The sequence below is a fragment of the Mustela lutreola genome, chromosome 2 (assembly GCF_030435805.1).
Source record: "Mustela lutreola isolate mMusLut2 chromosome 2, mMusLut2.pri, whole genome shotgun sequence".
Taxonomy (NCBI): Eukaryota; Metazoa; Chordata; class Mammalia; order Carnivora; family Mustelidae; genus Mustela; species Mustela lutreola.
In genome coordinates this window covers 190543178-190568354 of record NC_081291.1, presented here as the reverse complement: position 1 = coordinate 190568354, position 25177 = coordinate 190543178, and the positions used below count along the sequence as shown (strand labels likewise).

General features: G+C 36.9%; 1 protein-coding gene across 1 annotated transcript in view; it reads right to left on the bottom strand.

Moving 5' to 3' along the window:
* Positions 1 to 24024, bottom strand: part of GBE1 (1,4-alpha-glucan branching enzyme 1) — a 278156-nt gene extending 254132 nt beyond the window's left edge. Inside the window, exon 1 of the mRNA XM_059164440.1 lies at positions 23491 to 24024. Coding sequence (XP_059020423.1) covers positions 23491 to 23624 — 134 coding nt within the window. The 5' untranslated portion in view covers positions 23625 to 24024. The remainder of the gene's footprint in view (positions 1 to 23490) is intronic.
* Positions 24025 to 25177: the final 1153 nt, after the last annotated feature.

Below are 25177 nucleotides of genomic sequence, written 5' to 3'. Positions count from 1 at the left end.
TCAAATGTTAATTTCATCTAGAATTCCCCTTACAGACACCTTTAGAGTAATATTTAGATGAATATATGGGAACCCTGTGGTCTAGTTAAGTTGACAAATAAAATTAACCATCAGAAGATCACTATGGACCATATTACGACAGAGATCAAGAACAATATCAGTGCCCTATTCTAAAAATATGAAGGTTTTTCAGCTCTCCCTGCAAACTGAAGGCCATCTGTCTCTGACTATCCTTACTAATTGGCATAGAGGGAAAAAAAAATCACCAGATCAATTGCTGCATACCAGGTACCAAGGACTGTACTGACACTATATTTTAGAAAGCAAAGCAACTGGAGTCACACCAATTAGGTTTACTTTATTTAGTCCACAGTTGTTCTTTGAGATCATCCATCAAATCAGCAAATCAAAAGGGAATGTTATATGAATCTTGTATCTTTGTTATATTGTTCAAGTCTCTGAGAGTGGCCACACTTGCAGCAATATTTCCAAGGATGCAATACTGCTTAGGATTTTTCTTTTTTGTTAATGAGGGGCAGTTCTAGAGGCTTCCACTTGATCCTTCCTAAAGAGTCCTCATTCCACAAGAAGTCAGTGTGAAAACTGTCAATTTCCAAGTCTGTTGCTACTATGCACTCAGGACACTGGAAATTAACTACAGCATCAGTCTGCTCAGCCACTTGGACCCATAGTGACGAAGATCAAGTGACCTACAGAAGCTTCAAGTCTAACTTATATGCCACTGTGGCATTTACAGCCTTAGGATCACCCCAGATTCTGTTTTTATAAATTCTCAAAAGTCTGGGCTTCTTCTTGGTAAACAGCAGGTCTCCTTGGGAAAGGCTTGAAAGATTTAAAACATATGCATGGTGGTATTTTATGTCCTTTCTCAAGGGAAATCAGCCTCTCCTTTAATCAAATGACTGCAAGAGAAGCAGTTCTCCCTATTTCAGTTAACACAAGTCAAGTTTCTACTCAACGTACATAGAATTTCCCCAGTTTTATAGATCAGGTAAAAATTTGGTAATCTACCAATATATCATATTCCAAAGGACACTGTGATCTATTACTCATACCACACAACCTTACATTTCAAAACAATGATTGCCACTCTACACTTGAAGACTATTACAGCAATTACAATTACCTAATCAAGTGTTTTGCTACCAGATCCCATAACCCCCACTAAAATCAATGAGTTCAGTTCAAAGGCAACGTATCTCAATAGCATTTCCAAGCCTGTAGCTACTTCTGCAAAGGTCTGCTCCTCTCACCATTACTTTTTAAAATTATAAATCAAAGGTGTGACTTCATGAAGGACAGAGTGACACGGTAGATAAAGCTGTACATGATAAACCTATTCTCCCATTCCCATCTTCCCAAGCCTCTCTTCCTCTTCACAGCCTAGGAATGTTCAGGCATCTCAACCTCATTAAATGTTACCTGTTGTTCAGCTCAAGTTCCAGTCAAATAAGCAAGCAAACTGTTGGAGTCATTAAATTAAATCCAGATTCTTGTTAAGAACACTCAATATGGATAAATCTGGCTCAATCTGAATATTAGAATATTCAGAATTAGAAAATGAATATTATGAATACTCATATTAGTATGTTCCATCCTCCTTAGTCTACTTTTCTTAGAATTCAACTCAGTACACTATCTCCAGGTTGCTGTTAACACAGATTAGCTTTCTACCTAAAATGCCAACGTCATTGTGAAAGCCTAGGATCTGACTCAGTTATGGGCCTGAAGGAACTGACAGGCATACAGGTAAATCTTAAGAATAGTATTCTATTCTCTATAGAAGCAAAAATTGTCTCTACCTCTGGCTTATTCATATTGATTTTAATACTTAAGAAATATTTTGAATCAGTATTTTTTTTTCCATTTACACAACCACCACCTCAATCTAAACTACTATAATCACCTACCTAGAATGCTGGAATTTCCTCCTAACCCTTTGAAGATGTAATTATTACATACCATTAGGCCAAGGAGACTAGAATTAAAACATAAAGGCATTAAAAGGTTATAAACAGACTATTTCCAAAAAAATAAGAAATCATTCTAGTAAACATAAGGGTAAGCGGTGATGAGTAGAAACAGGAAGTCAAGTTCCAAACTGGATCAGACATGATGGTGGGTTGGACTAGAGTGTTAACACTAGAAATTAAAACAAGGGTAAGATTCAATAGGATAGAGGTGAACTGGTAGGAGAAGGGGGAGAGAGGAAAGAAAGGAATCAATAATGGTAGATTTCTACTGAGTAGATACATGGTACCATTTACTTAAAAGAGAGAGATGGTCTTCACCAAATATGCATCTAAAGACCAGAGAAAAGATTTGGGTATAGATATAAATTTTGAAGTAAATCAGGATATATATTTAAGCAGTACTACTCAAACATGTGATGCATGGACCAATGCTGAGCTGCCAACTATGATCACTGGTCCATAATGAGATAGGTAGAGAATATGAGAATAAGCATCTGGAAACTTTTATAGCAACTGTACAAAGTATTTTTATATATTTTATTGTAATAAAAACTAGGGCTTTTCTTTTAAATTTATTTTTTTTCTAATACTTTTGTTGAATTTTATAAAAGTATGTCTCTATTAGATTATATATATATTTAAAAATATATAATAGACTGATCTTTCTCCATAGGTTGGAAAGCCCTGATTTAAAGCTATGGTAGTAACTACAATCCCTTAAGGAAAGAAATCTACAGAAAAATTTTAACGTTTAGGGATTGGGGGTGATTATGTATTATGTCTTTGTTACCTTCATCAGCTTATAGCATCATAAAAATTGTATGCCCTGGAATGTAATTCCTAAGATCACCTTACCACCTATATCTCCTTATCACTATCAATAATACTTACTGAGCACTATTACCTCTTGTCAATCTTTACACGGATTATTTCATTTAATCCTCACTAAATCTCAGCAAACCTACTATCATTATCCTCATGTTATAGATTCAAAACTTAAGGGTTAGGGACATTAAATAACTTGCCCATGAGTCACTTAACTAATAAGTCAGGGGACTGGGATTAGAACACAGACCAAATGATACTGCAAAACACACATATTGTCAATGTACCAATCAGCCAGTTTCTGTATTTTAAATAAAATATTTCATGAAGCTCAGAAAAAACTTCTGGGTATGTGTCTTCCAGAACTAGGAATTTATTTACATCTTGGTTATCAGGAAAGTTTGGTATATTGGCATCTATCACTGGATTATTCTTAGTACTTCCCATTAGGCAATAATTACTCAAGAAAAAAGATAAAGACACACGTTCAAGAACCTAACATACTACCTGGTAAATACTGAGTGAATTAATGCCTATTTCAGGAGAGTTTGGATCTAAGAAACTAACTCTTCTTGATAGAAAAAGAGTTTAATCTATCCATAAACTTAGGCAACACAATAATGTGATCACACTGGTTCTCTAGCTAACTTGATTTTATTGAGAGTATTTTCATTACTGACTTGAATCTTTTCCATTAGGCTTCCCATATGGGTTAAGGCAATTTTACCTTGCCTTGTCATCCCTTGAGGACTGACTCATATATTCTACTCCTTTGGAATATATTTGTGCTAGTTTTCTTATTTTCATTTTTTAAACATAAACACCTCTTAAACTTTATGTAAGTCAGGCAAGGCTTTTTCTAAATTTCAAGAATACCATTGTATAGCCCATAATAAACAATTAAAATTAAAATTAACCATTATCTATTACAGTGCTTTTATTTAAGCTATACTTTTCCATTTTTGTCTAACTCACACCTGAATTTTTTTCTTAGCTCCAAGAAAATGTGATCCTAAATAATATTAACAATGTAACAGTTTACTTATTTCAGTCTTCCCTTTGTAGTACAAAACTCCCACTAGATAACCACTTCTACAGAGCAGTTTGCTAAGATATATTTTCTTGCATTAATTTTCCCCAGCAGATTATAACACAAACATTTCCTTCTCTGAATTTGTGGGCATAGATTATTTTGAATACATATACAACCAAGATTATACTGGATAATTTTTAAGAAAAGTCAGGTGGAAAAATAAATGTTTTTCTAATTGAAAGTCTGAATCATGATTCATTTGTGATGAAAACCCGAAATGTTCATTCTGTTCCACACACAAAAAACTCTGAAAGATATCAGGAATGTGAGCTGAAGTAATGCTATTTCCACAGGAATGATCACTAAAATATCTCTGTTGGTTTTAATATGATATTTTAGCACACTGTAAACATTATGGGGGTGAGTTTAAACCCTTATAGAGAGAAATTCCACCATCGAAGATGAATTACTCTAAGTGGCAACAACACAGGCTCCTTAATTATAGAATAGAGATAAAAGCACACAATCAACTTTAACTGAAAGATCTGTAAGGATCTGGCAGCAATGTATTTTTATGCATTACTAGCACCACAGGAAAAATAAAAGGAAAAAAAGAAAACTTTGGATTCTTGTAAGAAATGAAAGACTATGATTTCATTGAAAACATAGGTAAATATGTTGGAGCAATTAAGGCAAAAAGAGAAAAGAAAAGAAAAATTAACAACTTGGAGGGGAAGTGGTCAGCAAATGACATCAACAACTTCATGCACTCTTTGACCTTGCCATTCAAAGTGTGGTCCAGCAGCATCACCTGTGAACTTGTTCAAAATGCAAATTTGCAAGCCCCTACCCAAGCCTCCTGATCTGTAGTTTAACAGAATTTATCACAGGTGATCCAGAGGCACTACTGGCTACTTGCATAGTTAGGGAGAGAAAGCAAAATTTCATAATGGCTTTAGTTATCTCATACTGCCTATTTTCAATTCCAGGCCTTATCTTGGGGCCTTTGGTTTGTTACTGCAGAAATTTCCCTTCCTTATAGCTCAGTCTAGTATGTTTACTAGGAAAAGAGTAATCAAAACTTAGATGGTCTCCAAAACATAACAACAATAGTGTAGATCATGATTGTTTTGTTTTGGGGTTTTTTGGTATTGTGTTGGCTTTTTTTTTTTTCTTTAGGATTTTCTTTATTTATTTGAGAGAGGGGGAGTGTATATGAACAAGCAGAGGGTAGGGGCAGAGGGAGAGGGAGCCAGATGCTGAATTCAGTCCCAGGATCCTAGGATCATGACCTGAGCCAAAGGCAGACACAACTGAGCCACCCAGGCTTGTGTTGGCTTTTTTTTTTTTTTTAAGATTTTATTTATTTATTTGACAGAGAGAGAGAGAGAGAGAGAGAGAGATAGATCACAAGTGGGCAGAGAGGCAGGCAGAGAGGAAGAGAAGCAGGCTCCCTGCTGAGTAGAGAACACCATGTGGGGCTCGATCCCAGGACCCTAAGATCATGACCTGAGCCGAAGGCAGAGGCCTTAACCCACTGAGCCACCCAGGTGCCCCTATGTGTTGGCTTTTCTTAAGGGTAAGCATTACATAAAGGTGGACACAGTTTAAAAACAAAAACGCTCCCTCGCTGAAAGTCCATAAATTCTCAAATGGATGATCTTCAATTAGCCTGCAAATATAGTCATTTAAATGTATATAACAGTACAATATTAAGCTATTATCAGCTATTATCACTTTACCTTTAATCAGCTGATCAGCCAGAAAATCAACTAAAGTTCACAGAAAAGAGATGGAACCAATGGAAAGCAAAGAGGAGGAAAGGAAACAGAATAAAGGGTTCAATTACCATAAAAATATGTCTATTACCTAATGAATGTCTCTGAAATTAGCAATTAACTTTTATTACGATTATAGGGAAATTATGTGGTAGGGTCTCCACTCTTCCTAAACATCTACTCAAGAATAAATACTTCCCTATCTAATACATTCAAAAATATACACCAATTTTACTACATCGCTCCTACATGGAAACATCCAAATCAAACACAAAGAAATCTAATATAAATTATTTGCATCCCTTCCTTCTTTATAAGTTAAATGTACCTACAGATTTCTAATGACAAGGCAAGGAGGAAAGTGGAAAGAAATGGCTTAAGGTCTTAAGAAAAACATTAAAATGAATGCTTAATTATTGGTATGATATCCACTTGTATCTGTTTAGTCCAGAGTTAGCACCATTTTTTATTGTTATGTTTCATAAGAAAACTAAAATGCTCTAAGTGCTCTTAAACTATCCTTTCCTTTCAGATCTTATTTTTCTCCAAAAAAAATTTCATTATAATTATTTCAACTTGAGGAAATAAAAATAGCTTACTTATTCCTTCCCAGGCTACCTGATGAATGAATTATGTCTGCCTATAACCAGATCTCTGCCTCACTCCCCATGAACCCTGGAACTTTTAAGAGTCCCAGTCTTACCAATTTGAAGGTAAAAAATGTGGGAGACTTACAATATTCCTTTTTTGCCTTTTATAACGGCCCCCAAAATCTACTGTTCCTTAATTTCAATCATGTAGCCTTCATTATTAAAAGTTATTATTAAATGGTCTCTAGTCTCATGGCTGCCTTAGAAAATGACAGTGAGTTTCTGCTGTACTGTCTCAGAGTGTGGCAGGACACACACGCAAGCATGAACATACACTGTTTAAAATCTAAAAATTCACTTTACCCACAAAATCCATCACAAACATTAAGAGCTAGATAGTCTCAGGGACTTATGCACTCCATGCCTGTATCCCTCTTAAAATTCGGATGCTGAAATCCTAACCGCAGTGTGATGGTAGAGGAAGGGGTGGGTATTTGAGAGGTGATTAGGATGACAGTGGAGCCTTCATGAATGGTTGTGCCCTTACACAGATTGGAGAGAGCTTACTCCTTTTCTCCCTCTCCTCTCTGTCAAGTGAGGATACAGGGGGAAGACAGAAATCTGCAAATCAGGAAGAGTGCCTTTACCAGACACTGCAATCTGCCAAAAAGCCTTAATCTGAGACTTCTCATGTCCACAACTGTGGGAAATACATTTCCTGTTGTTTAAGCCACTTTGGTGCTCTGTTATAGCAGTCTAAATGGACTAAAACAGGTCAATCAGCCAAACCTGTCAGTAACTAAACGGAGGTGTGGGCCACTAGTTCTTCAGCCAAGAGATCCTTTCTCTCTTTCCTATACACACACAAACACACACACACACACACACACACACACACACACACAGTTGGGATAGTGAAGGGGGGTAGAGGGAGGGAGAGAAAATGAATGCATGCCAACCTACTGGGATTTAGAAAGTTAAGGGAAAAAAAAAAAAAAAAAGAAAGAGCACCCAATCTGTTCATGGCTATTTGCAGTTCATCCACATTTTTACTATTTCCAAGGTTACAAATGAACCTTAATTAAAAAATAAAATAAAATAAATAAAATAAAACAACATCATTAACAAATAGCAATTAATTCATAATACATCCATATGAAAATATCTCTTTGGTATTATAAAATATTAAGTGCTTAAAATTTTAATATTTATCATTGTATTTTCAGCCAGAGCTTTCCATTAATGCAAATGGTTGTTAATAATATAAAATAATGAGTAGTGTCATAAGCTTGAGAAATATTTCGTTCAACAAGAAAAAAAATTTTTTTTTTTTGGCCAAAAAGAAAAAGTACTCAGACCTGGAGTGAATCGCGATGTGACAGAGCCTCCGTTGTATTTTAAAGTGTAAATTCTGTTTTAAGCTTTTCCACTCTACTTGAGAAAGAGCAACGACAAAATTCCCAAATGTCAACACAGATGGAAGTTGAGAGGAACAGCAATGAAATTTAAAATGCAAACTATAACCCAAAAAAAGAAGTACTCTTCCTTTCTCCTTTTTAACACTATGATGACTATCCCCAAAGAAAAGAAAATCCCCATTTTCTGCCATGTTTCTCCACAGATATCAGCACCACGACGAACAGGAAAACATTTATTCCGAATCAGATGAGACATGATATAAAAGTCATTTATACACACAAACACACATATAATATGTACACATATAAAAATATATAATACATATTTATATCATAGTCAGAGTTCAAATTTTAGTACTGAGATCTCTCTCTATAATATATTCCCTGCAACCACTTGAAAAACTTGATTTCATATTAGATATTTCAAAATATACTTTGGTATAAAGCAGAGTGGCGAGTGGCTAATGATAACAAAGGCTTTCTTTTGGATGCCTCTGTTTACCAGACTGTCCTCATTATAAACCTAAATCCCTCTACAGTATATCATTATTACCGAATTCAGACCCAAAATCACCTTCAAGAGCCTCAACTTACAATGCTGCTTTACCTCAAGCTAAAATCAAGCCAAAATTATGATCATTCCGATGGCAATCTAGATAATTTGTTTCACTCACTTTTAAGAGACCACCTTAAAAAGGAATTTGCTACCTACTAAATGAACTTGAATAAGCCCCTTTTTTAAAAATCAGTGAAACAGCCTCTTATTCTAGTGTTAGTCTAGTGTTGTCTAGTGTTCAAGCACATTTTGTGGCCAACTTTAGAAGTTCAGGTGAAAAGCTAAAATTCTATTCATTATGAAAACAAAGTCTAGTTTACAATCTAACACAGATTTGAAAGAAAAAATAAAAACTAGACATGTCTTCTTCTTAGTAATAAAAATGTCATTTCTGTAAATCAAAGTAACATCAACAAATAGAAGGCTTAGGCATCCCAGAATTTGCCATTAAAAAAAAAAAAAAAAAAAAAAGACATTCCTAGGAAATCTATATAAAATTTTAACAGTGAAGGTGAATGAAGCCAGCAAGGATAGAAATTACTAGTGGCCTGGCTGGAAAAGCATGTTGGGCCTGAGGCAAAAGAAGTTTTTTAAATAGGAGAATGTTCTGAAATAGAAAGCATGTTAAATAGAATTGCCCGAGGACAGTTAGGAAATGAAAAATTACACTAACTGCATTGGGAACAGCAACCTGATAAAAGCACAATGCACAAATTACAATCTTCTTCATGAGTAGTATTAAACACGAGAAAGGTTAAGCTATATGTGAGAGAGGTTTTGCCCACCACAGGCCACTACATGATAGAAGAATTACTTTCAAGCGTTTCTAGGGACCCTCCAACAACAATAGGAATAAATATTTCTATATTTCTAATAATGCAGAACAAGCGGGACCAGACTCCCAGCCAATATCTACTTGCAAACACCCCCTGAATAAAAACCTCTATTCTAAGCTCTCTGGAAAACAAGTAAAAGACAATAATGTGTTCCCTAAATATACCCTTCTCTTCTTAAATTCAAGACACACACCCGGCATCCCTGTGATGCACAGTGAGTCAGCATGAACTGAGAAGCTCTAACGTGAAGTATACAATACTAAAGAGAGAAGGAAAACAGCATTCCATTGGAAGAATTTGGCACTTCATGACCACAAATACTTTGATTAAACAGTAATGTTTTTATTATTACAAGGATAACTATTTTTTTATTTTTTTATTACAATGGTAACTATTAAGTATGAAAAGTGAGCAGAAGTAAAATAAATAAAAAGTATAAATACAGAAGAAACTGTATATAGACTATACCATATAGTCAAAATAAGAAAAGCAAGTCACAGGGGCGCCTGGCAAAGCCTCTGCCTTCGGCTCAGGTCATGATCTCAGGGTCCTGGGGTCAAGCCCCGCATTGGGCTCTCTGCTCCTAGGGAGCCTGCTTCCTCCTCTCTCTCTGCCTGCCTCTCTGCCTACTTGTGATCTCTGTCTGTAAAATAAATAAATAAATGAATCTTTAAAAAAAAAAAAAAAATGAAAGAAAGAAAGAAAGAAAGAAAAGCAAGTCACAAAGAAAAGGTCGTAACAGAACACTCGTGTTCATGCATGCACACCACCCACAAGACTGTCAATAGTTTCAAGAGTGATCACGGAGCAGTCCTTCCAACATTTCTCTCTTACGAGCAGAGACCAACTCAGGAATAATGCAAGTCATAATGAGTCACAGTAAATAAGCTAGATTCTTAGGACAAAAAAATTAGGTACAGCTGTCATTGGCTGAGTCAAAGTAAGGCTGGCACATCTTGGAAGGTCTAGGACCATGACAGCACAGAGGAGCTACCTAATCTCACTTTATCAAGAAAGGCCATACTTACTTTGGCTGTTTAGTTTCATTTTGTGTTTGTTTTTGCTTTAGTGGATAGATGTAAGGCATTCAGCATATGAAAATATGACATAAATGAGACTCACCTAAATGAAAAGGTGACTGTGGACAAGTCAACTGACTTGGGGAAGACATGACCACCTAGTCAGCTCCAATTAAGTAAGTATGGCATATCTCCACGTTACATTTACAACATCACCCATTTATATTTCTCTTCAAGTATAATTAAAAACAAGTCAGCAGTCAGTCATTGCTGACTCCCTCTCTTAGGCAAAATTAGAATCATCATGGGAATACTTTCCTCTGTAATCAAGAATACAAAGCTGACTGAAACTCTCCCTCCTTAATCTTTCTCTTCATTGTCTTTATAAGCTATACCAACTCTTCCTATAAAAACTCTTCTTCTAAATATGTAATATTTTGAATATATTGGGTTAAATAATATATACTATAAAATTAATTTTATCCATTTCTTTGTATCTTTTCCCATTAGCTACTAGAAAACTTGAAATTACATATGTGGCTGATATTATATTTCTATTGGGTAGTGCTAATCTAAGTGAGACACTTAGAGTGGGGTCAGGAGGAGGCACTCAGCGTTCATGTGCACTTCTGAGACCTTCTTGACTAGGTGACAATCATCAAAATATCTCCCTGACTCATTCAGGAATGGGTGACCTTAGCTTACTTAGGAATTGCTTCATTGCCTCTAAAAAGAATCCACAATCTCTTCCAAATGGGTTTATCTGTTAAAGAAATATGCTAATAGGTCATCAAATATAATTTATGAACTATTTTAGAGGCTTCAGTTCTTACACAATGTGGCAATTCTTACACAAGCATATTTTGCAACTGAACCATTTTTGCAAGTCAACTTTCACTTTAAAGCAACAAAAACTGTGTAGAAGTCATATGATAGCTTCATTATAGTTTTAATGAAGATTAATATTATAGCTATCGTATTCTTCAACTCCTTCCAAAAAAGTCTCAGGCTTTGGCAACACTCCTCAAGACTCAGTCCTTCTTTTATGAAATAAAGTATCTTAAGAATTTCAGGCAATTCAAATGAACTTCTTTGTGGTACAAACTCCCCTTCCTTAACAGAACTGGATATGCTTTCATCTTCCTTATACTGAATTTTATGCACAAATATCTACTATAATTGCATTTATTCGTTCATCTCCCCAATTAAAGCTCCTGTCCGAGAGGAAGCCTACTTTACTCATAATTGTCCTACTGTCCATTCACAGAGAAATGCCTGGGAATATGAGGATGTCAAAAATAGGTCTGTTAAACAAACAAATTAATTAAACAGCCTATGACTCAGATGCACACATATACCCTGGAACACCAGTGTGGGGAATAGTTTTCTATACGTAGTCATTTTCTATATCTTATCCAAAAGACATATATGCAACACTGAAACTCACAATGCAGACGAAAGAAAAAATAACTTTGATAATGATAAAATAAAACTCCCTTTACCTACTGTAAGTAGAAAAATCATTGTGACCATTATAAAATTAAATAATCTGGTTAACTATATGAGTATATACAGATTATTTATTTTCAAAAAAGTTAGAATATATAACTTAAATATTTATAGAATAAAATTTGGCCCATTACTGAGTTTTAAATTGAGGTTGGGGTCATGCTGTGCCTTGCTAATCAAAATATCTGTGAAACAGCAGCACCAGCATCACCTGGGAGCTTCTGAGAAATCCATATCTCAGACTCAGTGCACATAAAATGATGTGTACATAATTTGTACATAAATTGTAATTATTATTATTGTGATGATTAACTTATTATCAGTAGAGTTGGCAGAAGTCTCTTTTAGATATTCAGAGCATCATATTTATCACAGTGAGTAATTAGAATTAAAAAATCCTCAAAAGTTCCACTTTACTTTTCTGTTTAAAGATGGGTAAATTTTTAGCTATCTTCCTCATAAATTTTATAAATTTTATCAAATAAATGTGCTAAGAACTTTCATCTCTCAACACCCAAGCAATTTTTGTCGGGAAATTGACATGCTCTGATTTCTATTATATTAATAGCACAATGAATCTGACAAACATCAAAGTAAATATTAAGATTGAAATAAACCAAAGGCTAATTTTAGTTAGATAAAAAGTAGCTAATCTTAAGGAATATTAACATTACTTTAGCTAAAATTAAACACATTCATTCCTACAAGCAAAAGTATAAAAAATTTTTTTGAAGGTTTGCTTGTTATTTAAGCCAAGGAAACAGACAAAATGAATGAAACTTTGTTTTTAAAAGCAATATTTTCTATAATATAGAACTGAACAATATGTGATACTGACAAACAGGTGGGTTCTAAGGCATGAAATAAGAAAAATCTTAAAAAGCCAAATTAAAATTCAACCTGCACATGTTTATAATATAAATCAAGTAATGCTATGGCATAAGAAAAACATGAAAATTAAATATTGAAAAAACTGTAACACAAGATGACAATTGTCATCATTCATATATTTCAGTGATATTTAACTAAACACCAACTTATTTTTGGCCAGGTGGCTTCCTAATACAAGTATGTCAGTTTATGATCCTTAAAAAGAATCAAATATACATAGGCAATAAAATAAACCTCAAGTGAAACCTCAAATCTTACATAAAAATTTACTGAAAATGGGTCAAAGGCTTACATGTAAAATGTAAGCCAATAAAACTTCCAGGAGAAACATTAGAGAAAATCTTCAGATCCTAGAGCTAGGCAAAGAGCTCTCAGCACAATCCGTATGACAACAACAAAAATCAATAAATTGGGCTTCATCAAAATTAAAAACTTTTCTGTTAAAGACCCTCTTAGGAGATGAAACGGCAAGTATTTGCAAAACAAATATCTGGCAAGAACTTCTATCTAGAATATGTTTTTTAAAGTCTCAAAACTCAAAGGTTAAAAAAAAAAAAAAAAAAAAACCCAATTAGAAAATGGGCAAAAGGCATGAAAAGACATTTCACCAAAGAGGATCTAGAGTTGGCAAGTATGCTACTTTAAAAGATTTTCAACATAATTAGCTATTAGAAAAATGCTAATTAAAACCACAATGATCTATCATTATCCATGTATCAAAATGGTTAACTTTTTAAAAAGTGACAATACCAAATGTTGACAAGAATGCAGATAAACTGGATCTTGCATATATTTCTGACTGGCATGCAAAATGGCAAAGACATTATGGAGAAGTTTGGCAATTTCTTATAAAACTGAACATTTTCTCGCCATATGACCCTGCATTCACACTCATAAGAATTTTTCCCAGAAAAGTAAAACCCATATGTAAATATGAATATCTCAACTTTATTGCAATATTTTTAATTAGCCAATAAATAGAAATAATCCACATGTCTTTCAACAGGTAAACAGATACATTATGGTACATATATACAGTAGAATACTATTCAGTGACAAAAAGGAACAAACTATTCATCTATGCAACTGGGATAGATCTCAAGGGAAAGTCAATAACCAAAGATTGTATACTGTAGCATTTAATTTTCATATCATTCTAAAAATGAAAAAAACATGTTATAGCAATGGAAAACAAACCACAGGTTGCCAAAGGTTAGAGATGGGGGAAAGGAATAGTGTGAGTATAAAAGAATGAGGGAGCTCCTTTAAGTCCATGGATGTAATAATTCCATATCATCATTACAGTGGTAGTTACGTCAATATACACTTTCAATAAAATTGCAAAAAAGTGGACACACACAAATAAATGCATGTATTATAAAAATCCATGAAATGTGAAGAAGATCTGTAGATTGTGACAATGTTCACTTCCTGGTTTTGAGACTGCAGTATAGTTAGGCAAGAATATTGCCATGGGGGCAAGTTTGAGAAAGGGAGCCTTCTCTGAACTATTTTGCAACTTCCTATGAATCTATAATTATTTCAAAATATTTCTTCTTTAAATCCAGTCTAATATAATCTGCAGGTCTCCAAATTCATGCTATTTTTAAATGTCCTCTAACCTTTTTTTTTTTTTTTTTGGCTCATTGTTTATTGTTTCTTTTTAAAGACTTCTACGTCTAAAGGTACTCTGAACCTGCTGCAACAAAACTTCAGCTAATTTAATACTCTATGTACTTCCTGCTTATGTGTTGTATTTGTGAGTAGAGGTTTACCTACTACTGCAGGGATAGCATAGAGTTTTCAATAAAGGGCACCTTAGGGAAGTGAAGCGAAAAGAGATCTGTTAGTTTCATTACACTCTTATCGCTAGCAAGCACAATTTTAAACAACCAACATAACATGTCAACTGAAGCGATCAAGAGGATGGAAGACTCCCATGCGTAAACAACAATAAAAATGTACAAATAACAGATATTTAACACAGAAAGATCACAGCTAGGGAAAAAAAAAAAAAACATGGAAATAGTAAATATGAACTCATTTGTGAACTTCCAAAATCCTGGGATAATAACCAATCCTCTTGAGAAAACACTGGAAAACTATTAAAAACCAATAGTAAATCAGACATTAGTTACTCATGATCTAAATAATAGTACAGAACGATCATGGCTAGTAGGTCCATAATCTCTTAGGAGAGAAAATCTATATGACCCAGACACAGCAACGATCTTCTCTGACACCAAAGAGGAACTGCACTCTTCCATAAGTTGCTCTTTAATCCTATTATCAAAGACAAAACACTAAACTTACCTATGATGATAAAATCCTTTATTTATATAAAAAGTCTGTGCTAGGTATATTGTGAGAATGACAGTCACACATCTCAAGCTCTCAAAAGAAAAGGACAGGAAGGTATACTGGTAAAGCCTCATAAATGTGCAGGTTGTCAGATAACAAAAGACAATTTGTGTTTAAAGATTGAACGTAAATTAACTGACATCTTTAATTTAGTTCTTCTTTCCAACCTTACAAATACGATATAACTTAAAGATAAATCAGATCATTTTTTAATGAACCCAAGAATACATGAAAAGTTATTAGTAACCGACAAACGCATTTCCTCTCAAAATATTCTCATTATTTTTTAAGAGTAATAATCTGTGAAATTAAAAAGAAAAGACAGTGGTGCTCCCAAGTCTTGGAGCCAGGTAGCTGAGGAGACCCAATCAGTTCATTTTGGACCAGAGCAGTCAAAGTCTCTATATTTCTCTAAGAAAATAATCCAGAAAAAACACAGATCAGGTTTAGGAAAGTGAAAGCCATGACTCAAGAGATTGGTGATATTGAGGGATGTGGCTGTAGACATCTCTTGAGAGAAATGAAAATACCTGGGTTCTGCTCAGAAGGTTTTATACACAGATATGATATTAGAGAACTACAACATATAGTCTCACTAAAGGTTTTCATCTTATGCAGAAACAGTGTCAGCTTTTGGAGCAAAGGGAAGAGCTCTGGGATGCTCTCACCATACATAGGTGAGGCCAAAGGACTTTTCTCTGAAAGGTGTACGTAACAAAAAGCCTTAACCCTCCAGGCTCACTTTCAGTTAAGAATGACCATGGGACAGTTCTAGTCAATAATTTGTAAACTGAAAGACCTAGATGGAGTTTACAGGAAATCTAACACATGCTTCGCTAAAATGGACAGAGTAAGCTGGAATGAACACGCTCCTGCTAGGGAAACAGATGTGGGGCCTAGATGTGCCCGGCCGTCTTCTAAGCGTAAGAAGAAAGACCACAAGCAAAGGATGGTAGAACAGAAAGATAAAGGATGGCTCAGCGCTAAAGCCCAAACCATTCACGTTCTCTTCCTTTGTCAGAAATGCAAAGTTGTACTTTGTATCAGTCTGTGGGCTTTTCTGTTAGTTGAGGGCACACTGGGTTTTCTGTTACACAGACCTACATGATAATTGACTTTATTATGCTTTTGTAACAGAGAACATACCTATATTATGCAGTGATTCATAATTAAATATAACCTGTGGCTGTTAATAATTTATGAAAATGAAAATAATTTAGATATGATATCGAATAACATGATTTCATTGGTAAAAGAAATATTTAATTCTTACTTGCTAAATATTTGGAAAACGTCAAGGTTACCTACACAAGAAGTGTACCTGTATACTTGGTTTCTAATCATCATATTTTATTTATTTTTAAAGATTTTATTTATTTATTTGTCAGAGAGAGAGAGCACAAGCTGGGAAAGCATCAGACAGAGGGAGAAGCAGACTCCCCTGCTGAGCAAGGAGCCTGTCGTGGGACTCGATCCCAGGAATCAGGGATCGTGACCTGAGCCAAAGGCAGATAGTTAACAGACTGAGCCACCCAGGACAATCCCTTTGATTATCCTACTTTAGATTACAGACCTAAAGTACATACCCAGAGACTGTGACTCACTGTAATTTCTGTTCAATGGATCTACTAAAACACACATGAATATTCCATCTTTCTCTTTTATACAACTCATTGCAAAATCAAGCATATTGAAAATAACTGAAATCATCAAATAAAGAGAGAGAAAAGACAAGGCAAGATACAGGATTTAAATTTTATTCTTACTAATAGATTATATGTTCGGACTCGGCTGGATAATTCTTTTATTTTCAAACTTTAAAGCTGCTGCTATATATTTTTTCTTATTTTCAAAGTTATTCCTGTTTATCAGTAAACTTGATATGACCAGTCCTCCAACCATCCAGAGTTCAGGAGGAAGAAAATCCCTGTAGCTGTTTGATGTCCAAGAATATGAACAGTTAGCAGTTAGATAAAAGATGAGAAAAGACCGAAAAGGAAGATCAAAAGAAGAGTATGAGTTTCTGCAGGCTAGCATTTACCTCTCTCTCTCTAAAGGGAGTTTTGTGCGCATTATACCAGAACTCATCTTGCCTTCAGCTTATAGTAAACAGACAATTGCCTTCTCATTTCCTCTCCAAATTAAGGATCAAAGTTTAAACATATTCTTTTCCCTGTATACTAGACTATGATTAACATTACCACCTCCTCACCTAATTCACACAATAGCTCTACTAGGAAAAAAGAAAGAATCCCTAAAGTAAAGATGTCATCCAACAAAATGGAAGAATTGTGGAGAATTTCTGGTCATGTTACGAATCTGATAGTTGATTTCAAGACACAGTATCGAAGAAGCTAACAATGATAAAATCTTTTGAAAACAATATCCTAGTGAATATTTATGATGGAAGGCTATTTTGCTTATAATATTATCATCATCAAATAACTATTAATTTACTGAGGATCTTCAATATATCCCTAGTCCTCAAGACACTCCTAGAAGGTAGGTACCATCCCACTCTTTTCAGAAATGGAAACTAAGGTTTACAGAGGTTGATTAATTTGCACTCAGATCCAAAACTACTAGCACACATGAGAGCTCAAGTTCAAAGTTCATCTTGCTCTTACATCACACACATCTTGCTCTTACATATATATATTTTTATACATTTTCCCATTTTACATGTTAGGAAACTAAACTCAGAATCTAAACTGTTCTAATCATTTAAACATCAAAACACTAGTTTTACGAGTTGGTCTCTATAGCTTAACATCAAGTAAGATGCAATATAGCTATATAATAAATTAATGAATGTAGATTGTATAGTAACAGATGTTTAATGCAGTTTTACCTTTCATTAATGTACTATACTCTAAATACAAAACAGATTATGCCGCTTTGGAATGTTAAACACAAAAGAACCCTGGATTCAAAACAGTGGTAAGCATCTACTGAGGGGCAGACATCACAAGAAAAGAACGTACTCTTTACTGAAATATAAACTTACTTTAGAATGAACTGATAGTAGCAATTCTCTTCAATGAAAACACTTTCATGTTTTCCTTTAATATCTACAAATGTATAATTGAAGTTTAATACATGCTTTCAAATAACAGCAGCATGATATTCTTATCAGTCTAAAACTATAGTACATTTCACAGGGACTATATTAACACCTTGCTGACTAACTAGGGCCAGCTTGGTGGGAGCCGAACTGAATCCTCTAAGAAGTTATCACATAAAGAGTCATTTCTCAGGAGGTGGTACAGCAGGCACCAGAGCCTAAACTAAACCATAATGCTCCATCAAGTCATTTTAAGGCACTTTGAAAATGAAAAGAGGTCAGAGCCTCTTGCCCATCACTGTAGAAAATTCAGGAGTAACTGGAGTTAGTACAGATCGCAGCTGCAAAGGGCAAATAAATCTACTAGTACAGAAGAGTGGGCAAGATACATCTTGTAATCTTTAGATTTTTCCCTGCCTTCTAGAATCACTGACATTTGACTTTCCTCAGAGCCAACAACTTGGCCAGGCACTGAGAAAAAAGTGCACCATGCAGCTATGATATAAAATTTCTGTGCTGTGAGAATCAATTTTTGGTGTGGCTGCTGACACACCAACTCCAAAGTGCTTTCCCACTCTGATTAGCTACCATATAAAAGCTATTTTCATTTCCAATAGAGATGTTCACTGTAATTGTAACACTTGGTATGCTTGGGGTCACAAAAAACAGTTCTCCCATTCTTGAGCACACTATTTGACATCAGGCTCTCTCAAACTGAACATCCCTTCGGGCAACTAAACCTTTAGACTCTGTGAGAATATCTAATTAATAATAATTTTCTTGATTTTTCTCTAGTTATCTTTAGCTCTTTACTCGAACATATATTTCCTTCCCTAGACTATTATACATAATCCTCTGGTAACTACTGCTTCTACTCTGTTGAGCCTAGCATTCCCCACATTTTTAGCTCAAGGTAAGTTGATCTGAGATTTATTGCTATGAAAAATAAGTAGACTCAGAACAAGAACACCTTCATGAGAATGCTACTCTGTTTCCTATAAGCCAGGTATGGTTCTATGGACTGAGAAGACAAGAATAAACATACTACACAGAGAAAGCACCCACACATGGGAGCAAGCGATCTAGCCAGGGATACAAAAGGGCAGAAAGACAACTACATGACAGTGGATGAACACCCTTAGGATGGGGATGTTCAAGGTGGCAGATAAGAAGTGAGGCTCTTCAGCCAGCCTGGAAGAAGGTATAAGGATGAGGAGAAATCAGGGAAGGTATATCTCTCTAAGCTGTTTCCAGAAGCATGTTTAGGAAATTTAAGATAGCAGCAAAGTCTGCATAAAACAGAACGAACAGCATGTACAGAAGCACAGCGGGAAGCATGTCTAGACCAAAACACGTGACTTCCAACACAGAATAATATTCCGGCACACTGCCAACTGATATCCTTTAAACATCTGTCAAAGATCTATTTAATGGGGTAGAGGAAAATTATATTAATAAAAATATATAAAAGGGTTCACTTATTAATTCATTTCCACTGAGCTGAAGGAGTCACTTCTGATAAAAATCAAAAATGTTTCTGGTTCTTAAACTTGCCTTTTATTCATGATTTTTCTAGACCCCTACCTTCTTGTGAGCTCAAAGAAATGAAAATCTTCAATATTGAAAAGGAGTGCACGCATAAAGTGGATACAATTCCAATTTATACTGGTGATATTTTATTGTCTCTTACAGAACGGTTCTCACACATCTGAGCTGTCTCTCAAGACCCTTTGGTTAGATGGTATAGAGTGAGAAGGAAGGTCCAATAATGAGGCTAAAAAGGTAGACAGAAACCAGATAGTACAGAATCTTGCACATCATGAGAAGTAGTCTGTATTATACCTTAAAAGCCATGCAAAATTGCTGAGGAAATGTAAAAAGGGGGAGCAATTATGAGGCTGTTTTCGTAAACCAGGCTACAGATGCTAACAACATGAGTAGGATGAGAGCAGTAGGAATATAAAGTGGCATGTGGTTGAAAAACAGGAGCTATAATTGACTCTACCTGGAGATAAGAAGAAAGAAGAGGTGAAAAGTAAGGATAAATGTTAAGTTTTTAGGTTCGAGCAGTTGGTAGATAGGCCACCACACAGGGAGACAGGGTATAAAGGAACAAACAGGTTTGGGATGAAAAACCCTAAATTTGGTTTACACATGTTGAGTTTTGCACTTCTAGGACATCAAAATGAAGGTATTTATAAATATGACCGAGACCAGGAGATTTGGGTTTGAAGACAGATGTGGGCAGCCTCAGTACATAAATGGAATCCATGGGATGGAGAAGAATGCCTAGGGAAAGTATATAAGTAGAAATACATAAAAGGACATAGGGAAGAGCCTTGAGAATCTCTTATGTTAAATGGTCAGAGACAGAGGAAAAGCCATCAGAGGTAATAAAAGAAAAGCAAAACATTTCAATGGCTTCAAGGATCCAATAAGTGATCCAAAATGTCCAATGCTAGAGAAAAAGAAAGAAAGATGTATCCATTAAATTACTAAGAAGTCATTGTCTGTGAACTTGTTGAAAATAGTTCTAGAAAGAAAGATTAATCCCAACTGCAGTACTACTAGCCATGTGAATTTAAGCAACTAACCAAATCTCAGCTTCTCCATCTGTAACTCATGAAAAATAAAAACCTTCCTGCCTCATGGTTTTGTCATCAGGATTAAATTAAAATCTAAAAATATTAATAAACTTTAAACACAAAGTATAGACAAGTGCAACTGCAACTGTGCTGTTCTCTAAGCTGTACACAAATGTCAATTCTCTGTTTCACACACATGCCCAGACATCACATTTGACTTACACTAGCCAAAATAACATTGTCTACAGAAGTGACTCACTCTTAGGCAAAAGCTGTAAGAAACGGTGTATGGTTTAACATGTTCTGTATTCCCTACAGCTAACATTATGGCAGCATGTTTCAAAACGAAGCTTTCATCATCCTAAATCCTTGAGTGATGACCATGAGGAGAGCCTGACACACATTGGCATGTAATATAAGGACAAGTAATCTTATTGTTTTAAAACACTAAGATTTTAAAATTATGATCACAGCAACTAATAGAAAATATAATAGGTTAAAAAAAAAAAAAAAAAAAAAAAAGGACAGCCAAAAGGAAAATCCCATCTGAGAAGGTAACCATCATTGGGACTATCAAACGCAATAATGTACTAATTTTTATTTTACGTCACAGAGTAATTCATTAATCCTAACACTTGTTTTGACATTCTTACAGTTACAGAAAAGGTAAACAAGAACAACAAATGTACATAATAGAATTGTTAATGAAGATACTTCAGTTGGGAAAGAATGAGACAGTCTATCAATGACAAGAAATGACCTCTCCCATCCCATTCTTAAATACCATTACTTGGGACCTAAATTTTCTTCAGTCCTTGGTAAGCACTACTTTGGGCCTGAATGACTGGGTGTATATTCGTGTCAGGCCAAGGACACAATGTCCCACTGGGTTAGTAGAAACAAACAGAAAATAGAAAATAACCAGGACCAAACTTTATGAGGGAAGAATCCTTTTATTCTTCACATGTTAACAATAGAAGTTGCTACTGCAAAATCCCAAATTACTATTTGATATGCCTAAATGGAACATGTGTGCTGGAAATGGCAATTACTCAGAACCAAGGCCAGAAGTAGAATCCAGGTCAGAGTGAGATACCAGGGGCCACTGGATTAGCCTTTTCATCAAAAACACTGGATTCCCTTCACTTCCTTATTCTGGGCTTTGTCCCTCTCATTAATTTTGACAAATCATAAAAGAGGATCCTAACTGCTTCAATCCCAATGGCATTGAAGTGAATTACAAGAAAGAAACACTTAACAAGGGTTGTTCTTCAGCTGTGATCTTTTTTTGTTTTAAAGAAGGTAGGGAAACAAACACCCCACAAGTCTTCTTTTAGAAATGTCTTTTGTTATTTACAAAGCATAGAAATAAACTAGGATCATCATTAATAAACACATCAAAAAAATATGACCACCACCATTTGCTCAAAATTTTTAACTATTTCTACAACAAATCCAATTTTTAACCATGAAGATTATGCTGTCACTTTGAAAATGTAAGTTGTAAATACTGAAAGCAATTTCATAAGGGTGTGTAAGGGCCCAATCACCTGACCAACTGAGCAACAGCTCAAGGTGACTACTTCGAGGAGAGCGCATTCATTAGGATATACAAGCTCTGCAATGAGATGTTACGTGGAACTTTGTGTCTTCCACTTCTTTTGTTCACAGGGAATCCTTAATAAACAGTTGCTGGATTAAATGCAGGTAGTAAATGACAATGCCAAGTTATGAACTTCGTTTTTTTTTTTTTTTCCAAATTCCAAATCAACCCTGTTCCAGTACCCCCAATACTGCCTCTTGCCTATAACTAAACAGCCATTTTCTGGGGCGTCTGGGTGGCTCAGTCAGTTCAGTGTCTGCCTTCCACTCGGATCGAGCGCACATTGGGCTTGCTTCTCCCTCTCCTGCTCCCCCTGCTTGTGCTCTCTGTCAAATAAATAAACAAAATCTTAATAAATAAATAAATAAATAAATAAACAAACGGCAATTTTCTATTAGTTGAAAATGCGACTATGCATATTTTGTTGCCATGGTAGTTGTCCTCCTGGAGTCACTTGGCTAAAAGGTCAGAAAACCATTAAATCACAATGCGCTTATCTCACAAATACAACTACCATCACTGGTCTAACAACTGTTTCCGTCTTAAAAACGATACCTTTGAAGTTAAGCTGACGACTGTTACAATGATTATCCCAGCAACTTTATGGTGCTAAACCGAGTTCCTATAGCATGAGGAGGGGACCAACTAAACCTAAAGCTCCTAAATCGCTCTCTAGAAGTGTGGCTCCAAAGGCCTTTCTGCCTCTTCGGGATGGCCATGCCAAACACAGACAAATGGTGCTGACAAACGTCGCTCTACGTTTACTCATCAAAGCTGGCCCGCGGGAAATCAAGTGGCCAAAATACGCTAATCTCCTCTGAGAGAGTAACAAGGATATAGTAACAAGGAAAGAACACAAGCTGCCGGAAAGAATCGTGTTGGACATAAAAATCGCAGTATTTGCAATGAAATACACGGAGAAGGCAAACGCGCGATTACACACGCCGAGTGCTACGCACACGCTAATTCACAGGGCAACTCCGTGAACGCAAAGGTCAGAAAACCTGCCGCGGCTTTGCCTCGCTCGGTCGAGCGCCTGAGGAAACTAGTGCTGGGAGTCAAAGCACGTACCCAATGGCGCAAAACCACGGATTCGAACGGCAGGGAGAGGGGAGGAGGAAAGTTTATTCAGGGCCGCCACGCCCGCCCGGGTGCCAGAGTTATCAAACCACTCTCTGAAAGCCACTGGACCCAGGAAACCGGGTCAACCCGCCGCCCACCCGAAGAAGTTGCGACCCTCCGAGCTCGGGGGCGGGCCAGCGAGCGGCGGGGCGGGGCCCAAGAGGCGGGACCGCTAAGGGGCGGGGCCTGCGCGCGGCGGAACCGAGGGGCGGCCCGAGCCCGCAGCTCGCGCCTGAAAGGCATCCTGTCCGCTGAGAAGAGAGGGGGGATGGGGGGAGAGAACGCTGAGGTGGCGTCAGGCGGTACCTGCGCTGGAAGTCCCCGGCGAAGGGCTTCAGGTACGGGTCGATCTCCAGAAGTCGAGCTAGTTCCGGCACATCCGCCAGGGCTGCAGCCAGAGCCGCCTCAGAGCTGTCGGCCGGAGCCTCGGAAGCCGCCATCTTCTGCTGCAGCCCGAGTAGCTGAGCCCGAGAAGGTCGATTGGAACCAGAGCGGGAACTGGAGCTCTAGCGGGGAGGAAGGCGGCGAAGGCGGAGCCGGAGGACGCTGAGGGGAGCTTTGGCGGCCCAGGGCCCTTTATAGCCCGAGTGAACGGCCGTTCGTCTTTCCCGCCCCCACCCCCACCCCCCGGCGTCGGGGCGGAGCGGGACCCAGGGTGATTCCCGGACGCACCTCCCGAGCAGGGGGTGAGGCGCCCAGGGCCTCCGCCCACTCACGCGGCTAGCACCTGGAGGCCGGGAGACTTGCCCCTTCCTCCGCAACCTCCCCCTGGCTGGGCCAAGGCCGTCCTGGCAGGCGGGTCCAGGCCGCCGCCGGAGCTCAGCCTTGCCCTCCCTTCCCCTGACCCGTACTTGGCTCCAGAGCTAGCCCTCAGCTTTTCTTCTGTGGCATCCTTTTCACAGGGATGTCTGGTTTTCTTGCAGGGGACCTTCTCAAAGTTCTGGGAATTCGTTAGCGCAGTGTTGCAGACAGCAAATAAATTCACTGTGAGAGGAAGTTAGGTATGGCTCTAGGAATACCTTTGAGACTGTTCACACCGTTGTCTCCCCAGAAACTCCTGTAGGGTTATCTTGTCGCATGAGTTAACTAAAGAAAGTCAGGATCCTGGAAAGATCCCAGGGACACTGTGATGTTCTGGTACTATTCTCTGGGTTGCCAGCGGCAGAGAATTGAAACCGTGGCAAGAATTTTGCCCATTTCCCATACCTCAAAGAGAAACAAAAGAAAGGGGGTCAAACACACACACACACACCTTTTTGCTCTTGTTTATAATTGTAATAACTTTTTCGACAATTAAACTGAACTCTCCTTGGTAAAACAAATGGTATAGGAAGAACATTAAACTGGATTTCAAATGCACCACTTACTAAGGAAGTGCTAATACAAGAAGTCGTTCTTCCTCTTAGCTTAAGAAGGGGGAACCCTATGTAAACTTCCCCAATTGGAACTTCCTTATGTTCTTTCATTCCCATTAACTGGCTTCTAGCCTAATGATTCTTTTTGGAGAGTACAGAATTGTATGTACATGGAGAGAATTGGACCCACCAACCCAGGAGTTTCCAAATTGCTTTGAACCTAGGAACTGGAGAATCTCTGAGTCTCTTCCCCAGTTAAGATTTGGATATGAAGAATTCTAGGGGCTACAGAGAGAGAAGACTTGATTAGCATTGGCCTTGAATTTTAAAACATTCAAAACATTTTTTTGTGAAAGGGTTAATAAAGGACTTGATGAGCAATACCTAGCAAAAGAGGATCTCTGAGTGAAAGTGGAGGACTTGGATAACGTTCAGAAAGGCATATCTTAGTTTTCATGAAGACAACATGCAAATGTCCGTAAAATATAAGACATAATAAAACAGCACTTGAAACCCGGAAGCAAGTTACCCAATAGACCCACAAATCTGTATCTCTTAACCTAAACTTTTCTCAGAAATCCAGGTTTGTATCACTACCTACAGAAATCTCCATTTAGCTGGCTAGAAGACCTAAACTA